This window comes from Oncorhynchus masou, chromosome 5 (assembly GCF_036934945.1).
Source record: "Oncorhynchus masou masou isolate Uvic2021 chromosome 5, UVic_Omas_1.1, whole genome shotgun sequence".
NCBI lineage: Eukaryota > Metazoa > Chordata > Actinopteri > Salmoniformes > Salmonidae > Oncorhynchus > Oncorhynchus masou.
In genome coordinates, this window is record NC_088216.1 from 13,765,025 (window position 1) to 13,783,232 (window position 18,208).

The 18,208-nt window shown below is 48.7% G+C and overlaps 1 protein-coding gene across 3 annotated transcripts in view; it reads right to left on the reverse strand.

The window, feature by feature from the left end:
• The window catches only part of LOC135533731 (lipopolysaccharide-induced tumor necrosis factor-alpha factor homolog), a 33,186-nt gene that overhangs the window by 9,349 nt on the left and 5,629 nt on the right, over positions 1-18,208 (reverse strand). The window contains exons 2-4 of one of the 3 annotated variants that reach the window (XM_064960998.1): positions 14,464-14,592; positions 13,843-13,917; positions 13,114-13,264 (exon numbers count right to left, since the gene is read on the reverse strand). In XM_064960998.1, coding sequence (XP_064817070.1) covers positions 13,114-13,264; positions 13,843-13,917; positions 14,464-14,587 — 350 coding nt within the window. In that variant the 5' untranslated portion in view covers positions 14,588-14,592. The remainder of the gene's footprint in view (positions 1-13,113; positions 13,265-13,842; positions 13,918-14,463; positions 14,593-18,208) is intronic. The other 2 variants (XM_064961001.1, XM_064961002.1) reach the window with 2 other exon arrangements.

The following is an 18,208-nucleotide window of genomic DNA, read 5'->3' on the forward strand; positions in this document are numbered from 1 at the left end:
GCGACTGGAAAATGCTAGCTGACATTGGCCGGCAACTTGTGTTTCCTCCGGAGATCGCAACCACCACCCTAAGACCTGACATGGTGCTCTGGTCCCGTTCACTCAATAAGGTCTTCATCATTGAGCTCACAGTACCCTGGGAAAACTCAGTAGATGAGGCTTATGAGCGAAAACATCTGCGCTATGCTGATCTAGCTGCCGAAGCACGGCATCATGGCTGGAACACAGAAGTCCGACCAGTGGAGGTGGGCTGCAGAGGTTTTGTGGCAACATCTACAACCAGACTGCTTAGAGACCTGGGAATTAAGGGCCAGAGCCAGCGTTCGGCAATCAAAGCTGTATCAGAGGCGGCAGAAGGCAGCAGTCAGTGGCTCTGGATGAAGAGGAAAGACCCCAGCTGGGCCCCGAAGTGAGAGGGCCAGGAGGTATGCGGTCAACAATGCTTGACTCAGGGAGGAGGACGCCCCTGCCATGCATAGTCCCATGGGATGTTGGCTATCAACAACAAGGCAACTCCTATGACTAATTGGGAATGGGACGCAAGCGTAGGATTGATCACCCTGTCGCTGGCCGCCTTTGGGGAGGGTGTATAGTGTGAAAGGCCGAAACACCTTAGGAACCAAAGGTACACTACTGACGATGCGCTCCCCAAATTTCACCACGTTCACTGTTTATTAACTCTTGGAAGTGCTTGCACAACGGATAGTAACATCTCATCCTGTGTTCTTGGAATCTGAATATCTGGACTTGTCCAGTGACTGTTGAGAAAGATCAGCTGACAACAGGGGAAAGTCCTTGTGGCGGCACGGAGAGACGGCTGACAGGAGGGAATAGACCCCACTGGGACAGTCATGGGGTAGCTTCCCATTTCTGTAGTTTCCTTGCTTCGCAGTATGTTGGAAACACCCGCTTTAGCTACAGAAAGTCAACATACGAGAATACCCCTAGAGTCTGCGAGAGTGGGGGCGGAAGATGACTCATTGGCTGACAACATGGTAACGACTGGACTGGAAACGACTACGAGTAATGAGAGCACAGCACAAGAGAACACCACAGCAACTGTCACAAGTTCTGCTGCAACAGTGGGCCACAAACAGATGCAGGTATGTGTCTGTGGTTGGAGGAAAGTTACATCACACCATGGGCTGAGGATCCACCAGGGGAAAAAGGGGTGTTTGGGTAAAGAGAGACAGAGAACTCGCATTGATTACTTTCTGCGAAAGCGATCAAATCAGTCGAATGAAGCACAGCAACTGGACGCAAACCATAGTTTGCAGTGCATCAGTACCACTGTCATGGAGGACATAAACTCAAGCACCGAAGTAGCAACTGAGGTGGAACCAACAACAGGAGTGGAACTCACCCAGCCTCCCAGACCTGCAGTCGAGAGGAGACTACCAGGGCACAGACCGTATGTGAAGTGGCCTGGCGCCAGTGACAAGAAGTTGTGGGAAACAGTGAATACTGACCTTACTTTGACCCTCGAGAGACTTCGAGGCACAGTGGAGAAGAAGTTGGAGAGGATGGGGGACATCATCTATGAGTACGGGACAGAAAGATTTGGAGTGGAAGAGGCAAAAGGCGGGAGAAAGGTTCCAACCCCACCAGTTTCCAGGAGGCAACAAGAAATCAAGCGCCTCGTTCAAGAAAGGCGGCAGCTTAAGAAACAGTGGAAGAAGGCCTCGGAAGTGGAAAAGGAGGGCATAGAGGCACTTCAGGCTGACATCAAAACCCGGTTGGCATCCCTCCGTAGAGCAGAGAACCTACGGAAACGCAGAAGGAAGAAAGAACAAACTAGAACTCGATTCTACAAAGATCCTTTCAAGTTCCTTAAAAGTCTCTTCACAAAGGAAAAAAGTGGAGCTCTAAAAACAACAAAGAAAGACCTAGAGGAGCACCTGAGAACAACAAACTTTGACTCAAAGAGACATGAACATCTGGCCATCCCATCAGATATCCCACCCATTGAACCCCCGGAACATCATATTGAGATCAGCCCTCCGACATGGAAAGAGGTGGAAAACACAGTTCGACAGGCAAGAACAGCATCAGCCCCGGGGCCAAATGGAGTCCCGTACAAAGTGTATAAGAACGCACCAGAGGTCCTGAGGTTCCTCTGGAGGCTTATGAGAACAGCTTGGCAGAAGAAGATAATACCCAAAGTGTGGCGTAGGGCAGGCGGGGTCCTGATCCCTAAGGAGAAGGATGCAGTGAACATCAGCCAATTCCGCCCAATCTCCTTATTGAATGTTGAGGGTAAAATCTTCTTTAGGGTCATTGCCCAGAGGATGGCCGAGTACCTGCAAAGGAATGCGTACGTCGATACATCTGTACAGAAGGCAGGAATATCAGGGTTCTCTGGCTGCTTGGAACATTCCAGCATGATCTGGCACCAGATCCAAATGGCCAAGGTGGAGAAAAGGGACCTCCATGTAGTCTTCCTCGACCTCGCCAATGCATTTGGCTCTGTGCCTCATGAACTCCTGTGGTCTGCCTTCAGATTTTTCCACATACCGGACACCATCACAAACCTGGTGAAGTCGTACTTCCAGGATCTGCAGTTCTGCTTCACCACCTCAGAGTTCACCACCTCATGGCAGTGCCTGAATGTAGGTATAATGGCGGGATGTACCATTTCTCCGTTGGCATTCACAATGGCAATGGAGGTTATCATCAGATCCTCAAAATGGGTTGCTGGTGGACAGCGAGTCGACTCTGGTTTCCGCCTCCCTCCACTCAGAGCCTACATGGACGACATTACAACATTGACCACCACTGTCCCATGCACCAGGAGACTGCTCAGAAAACTCGAGGAGAACATCAGCTGGGCCCATATGAAGATTAAACCATCCAAGTCACGCAGCATCTCGATTGTGAAGGGAGTACTCTCTGACCTGAAATTCTTCATCGGAGATGTCCAAATCCCAACAGTGTCTGAGCAGCCGGTAAAAAGCCTTGGAAGGTGGTATGATGCAAGCCTGAAGGACAAAGACCAGGTGCAACAGCTGCGCAAAGACATCAGTAGTAGCCTACAGTCCATCGACAACACCCAGCTACCTGGAAAGTTAAAGGCCTGGTGTCTGCAGTTTGGTCTCCTACCCCGGGTGTTGTGGCCCTTAGCACTGTATGAGGTTCCAATCTCAACAGTGGAGAAGATGGAAAGAGGAGTCACAGGCTACTTAAAGAAGTGGCTCGGAGTTCCACGATGCCTTACCACCATAGGCCTCTATGGAGATGGTGTCCTCAAGCTGCCCCTCACCAGTCTAACAGAGGAATTCAAGTGTGCAAAAACCAGGCTCCAGATGACACTGAATGAATCTCGAGACCCAGTGGTGAGCAACAACGCGCCGACCTTGGCAACTGGGCGCAAATGGAGGCCAGGAAAAGCAGTCCAGGAGGCAACAGCAGCCCTCAGACATGCTGACATTGTGGGTCATGTTCAGCAAGGAAGAGGAGGCCTTGGGCTAACTAGCCGTGCTGCTTGGAGTAAGGCCACTGCACCAGAGCGGCGGAAGATGGTAGTGCAGGAAGTACGCCATCAGGAGGAGGCTGCAAGGAGGGCCAAGGCAGTCTCTCTTGCCAAACAGGGACAGTGGACTCGATGGGACAGTGTGGAGAAGAGGAAGATCAGCTGGAAGGATCTGTGGGCCATGGAAGCGAGGCGGTTGAGCTTTTCAATCAGAGCAACATATGACGTCCTTCCAACACCAGTTAATCTTCACCAATGGTATGGTGAAGATCCAGACTGTGCCCTCTGTTCCATGCCAGCCAACCTCAGGCACATTCTCACAGGGTGTAAAACAAGCCTCACCCAAGGACGCTACACTTGGCGTCACAACCAAGTCCTTAAAAACCTTGCGTCCGCCCTGGAGGACAAGCGAGCTGCCACCAACTCCCTACCACCCACAGCAGCATCACACTCCTTACGGACAAACTTTGTCCGCGAAGGGGTTAAACCACCGAAGAGCGGCTCTACACCATTAGAGCGAGACCAGCTGCGCTTGGCCCGCGACTGGAAAATGCTAGCTGACATTGGCCGGCAACTTGTGTTTCCTCCGGAGATCGCAACCACCACCCTAAGACCTGACATGGTGCTCTGGTCCCGTTCACTCAATAAGGTCTTCATCATTGAGCTCACAGTACCCTGGGAAAACTCAGTAGATGAGGCTTATGAGCGAAAACATCTGCGCTATGCTGATCTAGCTGCCGAAGCACGGCATCATGGCTGGAACACAGAAGTCCGACCAGTGGAGGTGGGCTGCAGAGGTTTTGTGGCAACATCTACAACCAGACTGCTTAGAGACCTGGGAATTAAGGGCCAGAGCCAGCGTTCGGCAATCAAAGCTGTATCAGAGGCGGCAGAAGGCAGCAGTCAGTGGCTCTGGATGAAGAGGAAAGACCCCAGCTGGGCCCCGAAGTGAGAGGGCCAGGAGGTATGCGGTCAACAATGCTTGACTCAGGGAGGAGGACGCCCCTGCCATGCATAGTCCCATGGGATGTTGGCTATCAACAACAAGGCAACTCCTATGACTAATTGGGAATGGGACGCAAGCGTAGGATTGATCACCCTGTCGCTGGCCGCCTTTGGGGAGGGTGTATAGTGTGAAAGGCCGAAACACCTTAGGAACCAAAGGTACACTACTGACGATGCGCTCCCCAAATTTCACCACGTTCACTGTTTATTAACTCTTGGAAGTGCTTGCACAACGGATAGTAACATCTCATCCTGTGTTCTTGGAATCTGAATATCTGGACTTGTCCAGTGACTGTTGAGAAAGATCAGCTGACAACAGGGGAAAGTCCTTGTGGCGGCACGGAGAGACGGCTGACAGGAGGGAATAGACCCCACTGGGACAGTCATGGGGTAGCTTCCCATTTCTGTAGTTTCCCTTGCTTCGCAGTATGTTGGAAACACCCGCTTTAGCTACAGAAAGTCAACATACGAGAATACCCCTAGAGTCTGCGAGTGGGGGCGGAAGATGACTCATTGGCTGACAACATGGTAACGACTGGACTGGAAACGACTACGAGTAATGAGAGCACAGCACAAGAGAACACCACAGCAACTGTCACAAGTTCTGCTGCAACAGTGGGCCACAAACAGATGCAGGTATGTGTCTGTGGTTGGAGGAAAGTTACATCACACCATGGGCTGAGGATCCACCAGGGGAAAAAGGGGTGTTTGGGTAAAGAGAGACAGAGAACTCGCATTGATTACTTTCTGCGAAAGCGATCAAATCAGTCGAATGAAGCACAGCAACTGGACGCAAACCATAGTTTGCAGTGCATCAGTACCACTGTCATGGAGGACATAAACTCAAGCACCGAAGTAGCAACTGAGGTGGAACCAACAACAGGAGTGGAACTCACCCAGCCTCCCAGACCTGCAGTCGAGAGGAGACTACCAGGGCACAGACCGTATGTGAAGTGGCCTGGCGCCAGTGACAAGAAGTTGTGGGAAACAGTGAATACTGACCTTACTTTGACCCTCGAGAGACTTCGAGGCACAGTGGAGAAGAAGTTGGAGAGGATGGGGGACATCATCTATGAGTACGGGACAGAAAGATTTGGAGTGGAAGAGGCAAAGGCGGGAGAAAGGTTCCAACCCCACCAGTTTCCAGGAGGCAACAAGAAATCAAGCGCCTCGTTCAAGAAAGGCGGCAGCTTAAGAAACAGTGGAAGAAGGCCTCGGAAGTGGAAAAGGAGGGCATAGAGGCACTTCAGGCTGACATCAAAACCCGGTTGGCATCCCTCCGTAGAGCAGAGAACCTACGGAAACGCAGAAGGAAGAAAGAACAAACTAGAACTCGATTCTACAAAGATCCTTTCAAGTTCCTTAAAAGTCTCTTCACAAAGGAAAAAAGTGGAGCTCTAAAAACAACAAAGAAAGACCTAGAGGAGCACCTGAGAACAACAAACTTTGACTCAAAGAGACATGAACATCTGGCCATCCCATCAGATATCCCACCCATTGAACCCCCGGAACATCATATTGAGATCAGCCCTCCGACATGGAAAGAGGTGGAAAACACAGTTCGACAGGCAAGAACAGCATCAGCCCCGGGGCCAAATGGAGTCCCGTACAAAGTGTATAAGAACGCACCAGAGGTCCTGAGGTTCCTCTGGAGGCTTATGAGAACAGCTTGGCAGAAGAAGATAATACCCAAAGTGTGGCGTAGGGCAGGCGGGGTCCTGATCCCTAAGGAGAAGGATGCAGTGAACATCAGCCAATTCCGCCCAATCTCCTTATTGAATGTTGAGGGTAAAATCTTCTTTAGGGTCATTGCCCAGAGGATGGCCGAGTACCTGCAAAGGAATGCGTACGTCGATACATCTGTACAGAAGGCAGGAATATCAGGGTTCTCTGGCTGCTTGGAACATTCCAGCATGATCTGGCACCAGATCCAAATGGCCAAGGTGGAGAAAAGGGACCTCCATGTAGTCTTCCTCGACCTCGCCAATGCATTTGGCTCTGTGCCTCATGAACTCCTGTGGTCTGCCTTCAGATTTTTCCACATACCGGACACCATCACAAACCTGGTGAAGTCGTACTTCCAGGATCTGCAGTTCTGCTTCACCACCTCAGAGTTCACCACCTCATGGCAGTGCCTGAATGTAGGTATAATGGCGGGATGTACCATTTCTCCGTTGGCATTCACAATGGCAATGGAGGTTATCATCAGATCCTCAAAATGGGTTGCTGGTGGACAGCGAGTCGACTCTGGTTTCCGCCTCCCTCCACTCAGAGCCTACATGGACGACATTACAACATTGACCACCACTGTCCCATGCACCAGGAGACTGCTCAGAAAACTCGAGGAGAACATCAGCTGGGCCCATATGAAGATTAAACCATCCAAGTCACGCAGCATCTCGATTGTGAAGGGAGTACTCTCTGACCTGAAATTCTTCATCGGAGATGTCCAAATCCCAACAGTGTCTGAGCAGCCGGTAAAAAGCCTTGGAAGGTGGTATGATGCAAGCCTGAAGGACAAAGACCAGGTGCAACAGCTGCGCAAAGACATCAGTAGTAGCCTACAGTCCATCGACAACACCCAGCTACCTGGAAAGTTAAAGGCCTGGTGTCTGCAGTTTGGTCTCCTACCCCGGGTGTTGTGGCCCTTAGCACTGTATGAGGTTCCAATCTCAACAGTGGAGAAGATGGAAAGAGGAGTCACAGGCTACTTAAAGAAGTGGCTCGGAGTTCCACGATGCCTTACCACCATAGGCCTCTATGGAGATGGTGTCCTCAAGCTGCCCCTCACCAGTCTAACAGAGGAATTCAAGTGTGCAAAAACCAGGCTCCAGATGACACTGAATGAATCTCGAGACCCAGTGGTGAGCAACAACGCGCCGACCTTGGCAACTGGGCGCAAATGGAGGCCAGGAAAAGCAGTCCAGGAGGCAACAGCAGCCCTCAGACATGCTGACATTGTGGGTCATGTTCAGCAAGGAAGAGGAGGCCTTGGGCTAACTAGCCGTGCTGCTTGGAGTAAGGCCACTGCACCAGAGCGGCGGAAGATGGTAGTGCAGGAAGTACGCCATCAGGAGGAGGCTGCAAGGAGGGCCAAGGCAGTCTCTCTTGCCAAACAGGGACAGTGGACTCGATGGGACAGTGTGGAGAAGAGGAAGATCAGCTGGAAGGATCTGTGGGCCATGGAAGCGAGGCGGTTGAGCTTTTCAATCAGAGCAACATATGACGTCCTTCCAACACCAGTTAATCTTCACCAATGGTATGGTGAAGATCCAGACTGTGCCCTCTGTTCCATGCCAGCCAACCTCAGGCACATTCTCACAGGGTGTAAAACAAGCCTCACCCAAGGACGCTACACTTGGCGTCACAACCAAGTCCTTAAAAACCTTGCGTCCGCCCTGGAGGACAAGCGAGCTGCCACCAACTCCCTACCACCCACAGCAGCATCACACTCCTTACGGACAAACTTTGTCCGCGAAGGGGTTAAACCACCGAAGAGCGGCTCTACACCATTAGAGCGAGACCAGCTGCGCTTGGCCCGCGACTGGAAAATGCTAGCTGACATTGGCCGGCAACTTGTGTTTCCTCCGGAGATCGCAACCACCACCCTAAGACCTGACATGGTGCTCTGGTCCCGTTCACTCAATAAGGTCTTCATCATTGAGCTCACAGTACCCTGGGAAAACTCAGTAGATGAGGCTTATGAGCGAAAATATCTGCGCTATGCTGATCTAGCTGCCGAAGCACGGCATCATGGCTGGAACACAGAAGTCCGACCAGTGGAGGTGGGCTGCAGAGGTTTTGTGGCAACATCTACAACCAGACTGCTTAGAGACCTGGGAATTAAGGGCCAGAGCCAGCGTTCGGCAATCAAAGCTGTATCAGAGGCGGCAGAAGGCAGCAGTCAGTGGCTCTGGATGAAGAGGAAAGACCCCAGCTGGGCCCCGAAGTGAGAGGGCCAGGAGGTATGCGGTCAACAATGCTTGACTCAGGGAGGAGGACGCCCCTGCCATGCATAGTCCCATGGGATGTTGGCTATCAACAACAAGGCAACTCCTATGACTAATTGGGAATGGGACGCAAGCGTAGGATTGATCACCCTGTCGCTGGCCGCCTTTGGGGAGGGTGTATAGTGTGAAAGGCCGAAACACCTTAGGAACCAAAGGTACACTACTGACGATGCGCTCCCCAAATTTCACCACGTTCACTGTTTATTAACTCTTGGAAGTGCTTGCACAACGGATAGTAACATCTCATCCTGTGTTCTTGGAATCTGAATATCTGGACTTGTCCAGTGACTGTTGAGAAAGATCAGCTGACAACAGGGGAAAGTCCTTGTGGCGGCACGGAGAGACGGCTGACAGGAGGGAATAGACCCCACTGGGACAGTCATGGGGTAGCTTCCCATTTCTGTAGTTTCCCTTGCTTCGCAGTATGTTGGAAACACCCGCTTTAGCTACAGAAAGTCAACATACAAGAATACCCCTAGAGTCTGCGAGAGTGGGGGCGGAAGATGACTCATTGGCTGACAACATGGTAACGACTGGACTGGAAACGACTACGAGTAATGAGAGCACAGCACAAGAGAACACCACAGCAACTGTCACAAGTTCTGCTGCAACAGTGGGCCACAAACAGATGCAGGTATGTGTCTGTGGTTGGAGGAAAGTTACATCACACCATGGGCTGAGGATCCACCAGGGGAAAAAGGGGTGTTTGGGTAAAGAGAGACAGAGAACTCGCATTGATTACTTTCTGCGAAAGCGATCAAATCAGTCGAATGAAGCACAGCAACTGGACGCAAACCATAGTTTGCAGTGCATCAGTACCACTGTCATGGAGGACATAAACTCAAGCACCGAAGTAGCAACTGAGGTGGAACCAACAACAGGAGTGGAACTCACCCAGCCTCCCAGACCTGCAGTCGAGAGGAGACTACCAGGGCACAGACCGTATGTGAAGTGGCCTGGCGCCAGTGACAAGAAGTTGTGGGAAACAGTGAATACTGACCTTACTTTGACCCTCGAGAGACTTCGAGGCACAGTGGAGAAGAAGTTGGAGAGGATGGGGGACATCATCTATGAGTACGGGACAGAAAGATTTGGAGTGGAAGAGGCAAAAGGCGGGAGAAAGGTTCCAACCCCACCAGTTTCCAGGAGGCAACAAGAAATCAAGCGCCTCGTTCAAGAAAGGCGGCAGCTTAAGAAACAGTGGAAGAAGGCCTCGGAAGTGGAAAAGGAGGGCATAGAGGCACTTCAGGCTGACATCAAAACCCGGTTGGCATCCCTCCGTAGAGCAGAGAACCTACGGAAACGCAGAAGGAAGAAAGAACAAACTAGAACTCGATTCTACAAAGATCCTTTCAAGTTCCTTAAAAGTCTCTTCACAAAGGAAAAAAGTGGAGCTCTAAAAACAACAAAGAAAGACCTAGAGGAGCACCTGAGAACAACAAACTTTGACTCAAAGAGACATGAACATCTGGCCATCCCATCAGATATCCCACCCATTGAACCCCCGGAACATCATATTGAGATCAGCCCTCCGACATGGAAAGAGGTGGAAAACACAGTTCGACAGGCAAGAACAGCATCAGCCCCGGGGCCAAATGGAGTCCCGTACAAAGTGTATAAGAACGCACCAGAGGTCCTGAGGTTCCTCTGGAGGCTTATGAGAACAGCTTGGCAGAAGAAGATAATACCCAAAGTGTGGCGTAGGGCAGGCGGGGTCCTGATCCCTAAGGAGAAGGATGCAGTGAACATCAGCCAATTCCGCCCAATCTCCTTATTGAATGTTGAGGGTAAAATCTTCTTTAGGGTCATTGCCCAGAGGATGGCCGAGTACCTGCAAAGGAATGCGTACGTCGATACATCTGTACAGAAGGCAGGAATATCAGGGTTCTCTGGCTGCTTGGAACATTCCAGCATGATCTGGCACCAGATCCAAATGGCCAAGGTGGAGAAAAGGGACCTCCATGTAGTCTTCCTCGACCTCGCCAATGCATTTGGCTCTGTGCCTCATGAACTCCTGTGGTCTGCCTTCAGATTTTTCCACATACCGGACACCATCACAAACCTGGTGAAGTCGTACTTCCAGGATCTGCAGTTCTGCTTCACCACCTCAGAGTTCACCACCTCATGGCAGTGCCTGAATGTAGGTATAATGGCGGGATGTACCATTTCTCCGTTGGCATTCACAATGGCAATGGAGGTTATCATCAGATCCTCAAAATGGGTTGCTGGTGGACAGCGAGTCGACTCTGGTTTCCGCCTCCCTCCACTCAGAGCCTACATGGACGACATTACAACATTGACCACCACTGTCCCATGCACCAGGAGACTGCTCAGAAAACTCGAGGAGAACATCAGCTGGGCCCATATGAAGATTAAACCATCCAAGTCACGCAGCATCTCGATTGTGAAGGGAGTACTCTCTGACCTGAAATTCTTCATCGGAGATGTCCAAATCCCAACAGTGTCTGAGCAGCCGGTAAAAAGCCTTGGAAGGTGGTATGATGCAAGCCTGAAGGACAAAGACCAGGTGCAACAGCTGCGCAAAGACATCAGTAGTAGCCTACAGTCCATCGACAACACCCAGCTACCTGGAAAGTTAAAGGCCTGGTGTCTGCAGTTTGGTCTCCTACCCCGGGTGTTGTGGCCCTTAGCACTGTATGAGGTTCCAATCTCAACAGTGGAGAAGATGGAAAGAGGAGTCACAGGCTACTTAAAGAAGTGGCTCGGAGTTCCACGATGCCTTACCACCATAGGCCTCTATGGAGATGGTGTCCTCAAGCTGCCCCTCACCAGTCTAACAGAGGAATTCAAGTGTGCAAAAACCAGGCTCCAGATGACACTGAATGAATCTCGAGACCCAGTGGTGAGCAACAACGCGCCGACCTTGGCAACTGGGCGCAAATGGAGGCCAGGAAAAGCAGTCCAGGAGGCAACAGCAGCCCTCAGACATGCTGACATTGTGGGTCATGTTCAGCAAGGAAGAGGAGGCCTTGGGCTAACTAGCCGTGCTGCTTGGAGTAAGGCCACTGCACCAGAGCGGCGGAAGATGGTAGTGCAGGAAGTACGCCATCAGGAGGAGGCTGCAAGGAGGGCCAAGGCAGTCTCTCTTGCCAAACAGGGACAGTGGACTCGATGGGACAGTGTGGAGAAGAGGAAGATCAGCTGGAAGGATCTGTGGGCCATGGAAGCGAGGCGGTTGAGCTTTTCAATCAGAGCAACATATGACGTCCTTCCAACACCAGTTAATCTTCACCAATGGTATGGTGAAGATCCAGACTGTGCCCTCTGTTCCATGCCAGCCAACCTCAGGCACATTCTCACAGGGTGTAAAACAAGCCTCACCCAAGGACGCTACACTTGGCGTCACAACCAAGTCCTTAAAAACCTTGCGTCCGCCCTGGAGGACAAGCGAGCTGCCACCAACTCCCTACCACCCACAGCAGCATCACACTCCTTACGGACAAACTTTGTCCGCGAAGGGGTTAAACCACCGAAGAGCGGCTCTACACCATTAGAGCGAGACCAGCTGCGCTTGGCCCGCGACTGGAAAATGCTAGCTGACATTGGCCGGCAACTTGTGTTTCCTCCGGAGATCGCAACCACCACCCTAAGACCTGACATGGTGCTCTGGTCCCGTTCACTCAATAAGGTCTTCATCATTGAGCTCACAGTACCCTGGGAAAACTCAGTAGATGAGGCTTATGAGCGAAAACATCTGCGCTATGCTGATCTAGCTGCCGAAGCACGGCATCATGGCTGGAACACAGAAGTCCGACCAGTGGAGGTGGGCTGCAGAGGTTTTGTGGCAACATCTACAACCAGACTGCTTAGAGACCTGGGAATTAAGGGCCAGAGCCAGCGTTCGGCAATCAAAGCTGTATCAGAGGCGGCAGAAGGCAGCAGTCAGTGGCTCTGGATGAAGAGGAAAGACCCCAGCTGGGCCCCGAAGTGAGAGGGCCAGGAGGTATGCGGTCAACAATGCTTGACTCAGGGAGGAGGACGCCCCTGCCATGCATAGTCCCATGGGATGTTGGCTATCAACAACAAGGCAACTCCTATGACTAATTGGGAATGGGACGCAAGCGTAGGATTGATCACCCTGTCGCTGGCCGCCTTTGGGGAGGGTGTATAGTGTGAAAGGCCGAAACACCTTAGGAACCAAAGGTACACTACTGACGATGCGCTCCCCAAATTTCACCACGTTCACTGTTTATTAACTCTTGGAAGTGCTTGCACAACGGATAGTAACATCTCATCCTGTGTTCTTGGAATCTATTCACTTTATATATTATCTACCTTACTTGCTTTGGCAATGTTAACACATGTTTCCCATGCCAATAAAGCCCTTGAAGTGAATTGAATTGAGAGATGGGGTAGAGCGAGAGAGAGAGAGAGAGAGAGAGAGAGAGAGAGAGAGAGAGAGAGAGATGGGGTAGAGAGAGAGAGAGAGAGAGAGAGAAGGGAATCAGTGTGTGTATCCATCTGTACAGTGTATGTGTGTTTGTGAGAGAGAGATAAAAAAAACGTGTGCCACATGTCTGCATGTGTGTGTGTGTGTGTGTGTGTGTGTGTGTGTGTGTGTGTGTGTGTGTGTGTGTGTGTGTGTGTGCGTGTGTGTGTACAACTTACAGGAAGAAGCCAAGGGCTCCACAGATGAGCCAGGTGAGCAGTCCAGTGGCGTGTGTGGTCTCTGTCAGAACCGGGACCTGACAGTGGGGACACATCATCTGGCCGGGTACGTCTCTTAGCAGCGGCTGCTGCATCACCACCACCTGGGTTACTGTAGGGAGAGGAGAATACTGGTTAGGACCAGATAGAACTGGTCAGAACCACCACCTGGGTTACTGCAGAGGGAGGAGAATACTGGTTAGAACCAGATAGAACAGGACAGAACCACCACCTGGGTTACTGTAGATGAGAATACTGGTTAGAACCAGATAGAACTGGTCAGAACTGGATATAACTTCATAGAATTGGACAGGACTAGAAAGAATCCCCACCACCCGGGTTACTGTAGGGAGAAGAAAATACTGGTCAGAACTGGATAGAACTCAATAGAATGGGATAGAACTGGACAGAACCAGACAGAGCTAGATAGAACAGGATAGAACAACTTAGGCCCCCAAAACATTGTGTCATTGTTGTTAGTTCTATATTTCAAACCCCTACAGAGGAAGAGGATTCGAGGGGTTGCTAAGGCTGGGTGTTGCTAGGGCCAGGGCGTCCAGCCAATACCTTGTGTGTGTACAACTTGGTTCTCGTTTTTCACTGGGTACTGTGAATACTAAAATGAGGAACCGATTGAGGTAGTTTTGGTCCGACAGTTTGGAGTTTTTTCAGTGTGTGTGTGTGACTTACCGCTGGGGGCGTTTGTAGGTTGTGCCATGCCCGTGCCGTATTGGGGAGGTGGTGGGTACATGCCGGGTTGGGGACCTGATCAATAAGGGATAAATACATCAATACACCGTGTAATTTATCACAAACCCAGGGATACAGAGTGGTTGGCCAGCGTTTTGGGAACACAAACCCAGGGATACAGAGTGGTTGGCCAGCATTATGGGAACACAAACCCAGGGATACAGAGTGGTTGGCCAGCATTATGGGAACACAAACCCAGGGATACAGAGTGGTTGGCCAGCATTATGGGAACACAAACCCAGGGATACAGAGTGGTTGGCCAGCATTATGGGAACACAAACCCAGGGATACAGAGTGGTTGGCCAGCCCTTAACAATGATGTTCATGACATCTATAGCTATTGTGACACACACATCGGCTGTCCCCATAGGAGCACCCTTTTCGGTTCCAGGAAGAACCCTTTTAGGTTCCAAGAAGAACCCTTTTCGGTTCTAGGAAGAACCCTTTAGGTTCCAAGAAGAACCCTTTCAGGTTACATGAAGGTTCTAGATAGCACCTTATTTTCTAAGAGTGTAAGCTTAAACTGTCCCTAAGAGTATCAGTGTAGATCTGATCTCTTACCTCCCTGGAAGCCAGGCTGAGGGGGGTAGACTGTTCCCCCACCACTTCCCTGGTAGCCCGCCGGGGGGCCGGGGTAGGGGGGAGCAGACAAGTCCTGGGGGGGTCCATACTGGCTCTTCTCCATACTGTCTGGGGTGGGTTTGAGAGAGAGAGAGAGAGAGAGAGAGGAAGAAAGTGAGCACAAACACAGTGAGCACACCTTGTGAAAATATTACATTGAGAAAACATATGTCTCTGCCCCCACCTTCTCTCCCCCCTATAATACACAGTGCAGTATGTCATCTGGAATCAGCTATAATACACAGTGCAGTATGTCATCTGGAATCAGCTATAATACACAGTGCAGTATCTCATCTGGAATCAGCTATAATACACAGTGCAGTATGTCATCTGGAATCAGCTATAATACACAGTGCAGTATGTCATCTGGAATCAGCTATAATACACAGTGCAGTATGTCATCTGGAATCAGCTATAATACACAGTACAGTATGTCATCTGGAATCAGCTATAATACACAGTACAGTATGTCATCTGGAATCAGCTATAATACACAGTGCAGTATGTCATCTGGAATCAGCTATAATACACAGTGCAGTATGTCATCTGGAATCAGCTATAATACACAGTGCAGTATGTCATCTGGAATCAGCTATAATACACAGTACAGTATGTCATCTGGAATCAGCTATAATACACAGTACAGTATGTCATCTGGAATCAGCTATAATACACAGTACAGTATGTCATCTGGAATCAGCTATAATACACAGTGCAGTATGTCATCTGGAATCAGCTATAATACACAGTGCAGTATGTCATCTGGAATCAGCTATAATACACAGTGCAGTATGTCATCTGGAATCAGCTATAATACACAGTGCAGTATGTCATCTGGAATCAGCTATAATACACAGTACAGTATGTCATCTGGGATCAGCTATAATACACAGTGCAGTATGTCATCTGGAATCAGCTATAATACACAGTACAGTATGTCATCTGGAATCAGCTATAATACACAGTACAGTATGTCATCTGGAATCAGCTATAATACACAGTGCAGTATGTCATCTGGAATCAGCTATAATACACAGTGCAGTATGTCATCTGGAATCAGCTATAATACACAGTGCAGTATGTCATCTGGAATCAGCTATAATACACAGTGCAGTATGTCATCTGGAATCAGCTATAATACACAGTACAGTATGTCATCTGGAATCAGCTATAATACACAGTACAGTATGTCATCTGGAATCAGCTATAATACACAGTGCAGTATGTCATCTGGAATCAGCTATAATACACAGTGCAGTATCTCATCTGGAATCAGCTATAATACACAGTGCAGTATGTCATCTGGAATCAGCTATAATACACAGTGCAGTATGTCATCTGGAATCAGCTATAATACACAGTACAGTATGTCATCTGGAATCAGCTATAATACACAGTGCAGTATGTCATCTGGAATCAGCTATAATACACAGTACACTATGTCATCTGGAATCAGCTATAATACACAGTACAGTATGTCATCTGGAATCAGCTATAATACACAGTGCAGTATGTCATCTGGAATCAGCTATAATACACAGTACAGTATGTCATCTGGAATCAGCTATAATACACAGTACAGTATGTCATCTGGAATCAGCTATAATACACAGTACAGTATGTCATCTGGAATCAGCTATAATACACAGTACAGTATGTCATCTGGAATCAGCTATAATACACAGTACAGTATGTCATCTGGAATCAGATATAATACACAGTGCAGTATGTCATCTGGAATCAGCTATAATACACAGTACAGTATGTCATCTGGAATCAGCTATAATACACAGTGCAGTATGTCATCTGGAATCAGCTATAATACACAGTACAGTATGTCATCTGGAATCAGCTATAATACACAGTGCAGTATGTCATCTGGAATCAGCTATAATACACAGTACAGTATGTCATCTGGAATCAGCTATAATACACAGTACAGTATGTCATCTGGAATCAGCTATAATACACAGTGCAGTATGTCATCTGGAATCAGCTATAATACACAGTACAGTATGTCATCTGGAATCAGCTATAATACACAGTGCAGTATGTCATCTGGAATCAGCTATAATACACAGTGCAGTATGTCATCTGGAATCAGCTATAATACACAGTGCAGTATGTCATCTGGAATCAGCTATAATACACAGTGCAGTATGTCATCTGGAATCAGCTATAATACACAGTGCAGTATCTCATCTGGAATCAGCTATAATACACAGTGCAGTATGTCATCTGGAATCAGCTATAATACACAGTGCAGTATGTCATCTGGAATCAGCTATAATACACAGTACAGTATGTCATCTGGAATCAGCTATAATACACAGTACAGTATGTCATCTGGAATCAGCTATAATACACAGTACAGTATGTCATCTGGAATCAGCTATAATACACAGTACAGTATGTCATCTGGAATCAGCTATAATACACAGTACAGTATGTCATCTGGAATCAGCTATAATACACAGTGCAGTATGTCATCTGGAATCAGCTATAATACACAGTACAGTATGTCATCTGGAATCAGCTATAATACACAGTACAGTATGTCATCTGGAATCAGCTATAATACACAGTACACTATGTCATCTGGAATCAGCTATAATACACAGTACAGTATGTCATCTGGAATCAGCTATAATACACAGTACACTATGTCATCTGGAATCAGCTATAATACACAGTACAGTATGTCATCTGGAATCAGCTATAATACACAGTGCAGTATGTCATCTGGAATCAGCTATAATACACAGTGCAGTATGTCATCTGGAATCAGCTATAATACACAGTACACTATGTCATCTGGAATCAGCTATAATACACAGTACACTATGTCATCTGGAATCAGCTATAATACACAGTGCAGTATGTCATCTGGAATCAGCTATAATACACAGTACAGTATGTCATCTGGAATCAGCTATAATACACAGTGCAGTATGTCATCTGGAATCAGCTATAATACACAGTGCAGTATGTCATCTGGAATCAGCTATAATACACAGTACACTATGTCATCTGGAATCAGCTATAATACACAGTACAGTATGTCATCTGGAATCAGCTATAATACACAGTGCAGTATGTCATCTGGAATCAGCTATAATACACAGTACAGTATGTCATCTGGAATCAGCTATAATACACAGTGCAGTATGTCATCTGGAATCAGCTATAATACACAGTGCAGTATGTCATCTGGAATCAGCTATAATACACAGTGCAGTATGTCATCTGGAATCAGCTATAATACACAGTGCAGTATGTCATCTGGAATCAGCTATAATACACAGTGCAGTATGTCATCTGGAATCAGCTATAATACACAGTGCAGTATGTCATCTGGGGACATGATTTGGAAAGGCACACACCTGACAGTGCATGTCACAGCAAAAACCAAGCCATGAGGTCGAAGGAATTGTCCGTAGAGCTCCGAGACAGGATTGTGTCGAGGCACAGATCTGGGGAAGGGTACCAAAAAAATGTCTGCAGCATTGAAGGTCAGAGGCCTCCATCATTCTTAAATAGAAGAAGATTAGAACCATCAAGACGCTTCCTAGAGCTGGCTGCCCGGCCAAACTAAGCAATCAGGGGAAAAGAGCCTTGGTCAGGGAGGTGAAGAAGAACCAGATGGTCCCTCTGACAGAGCTCTAGAGTTCCTCTGTGGAGATGG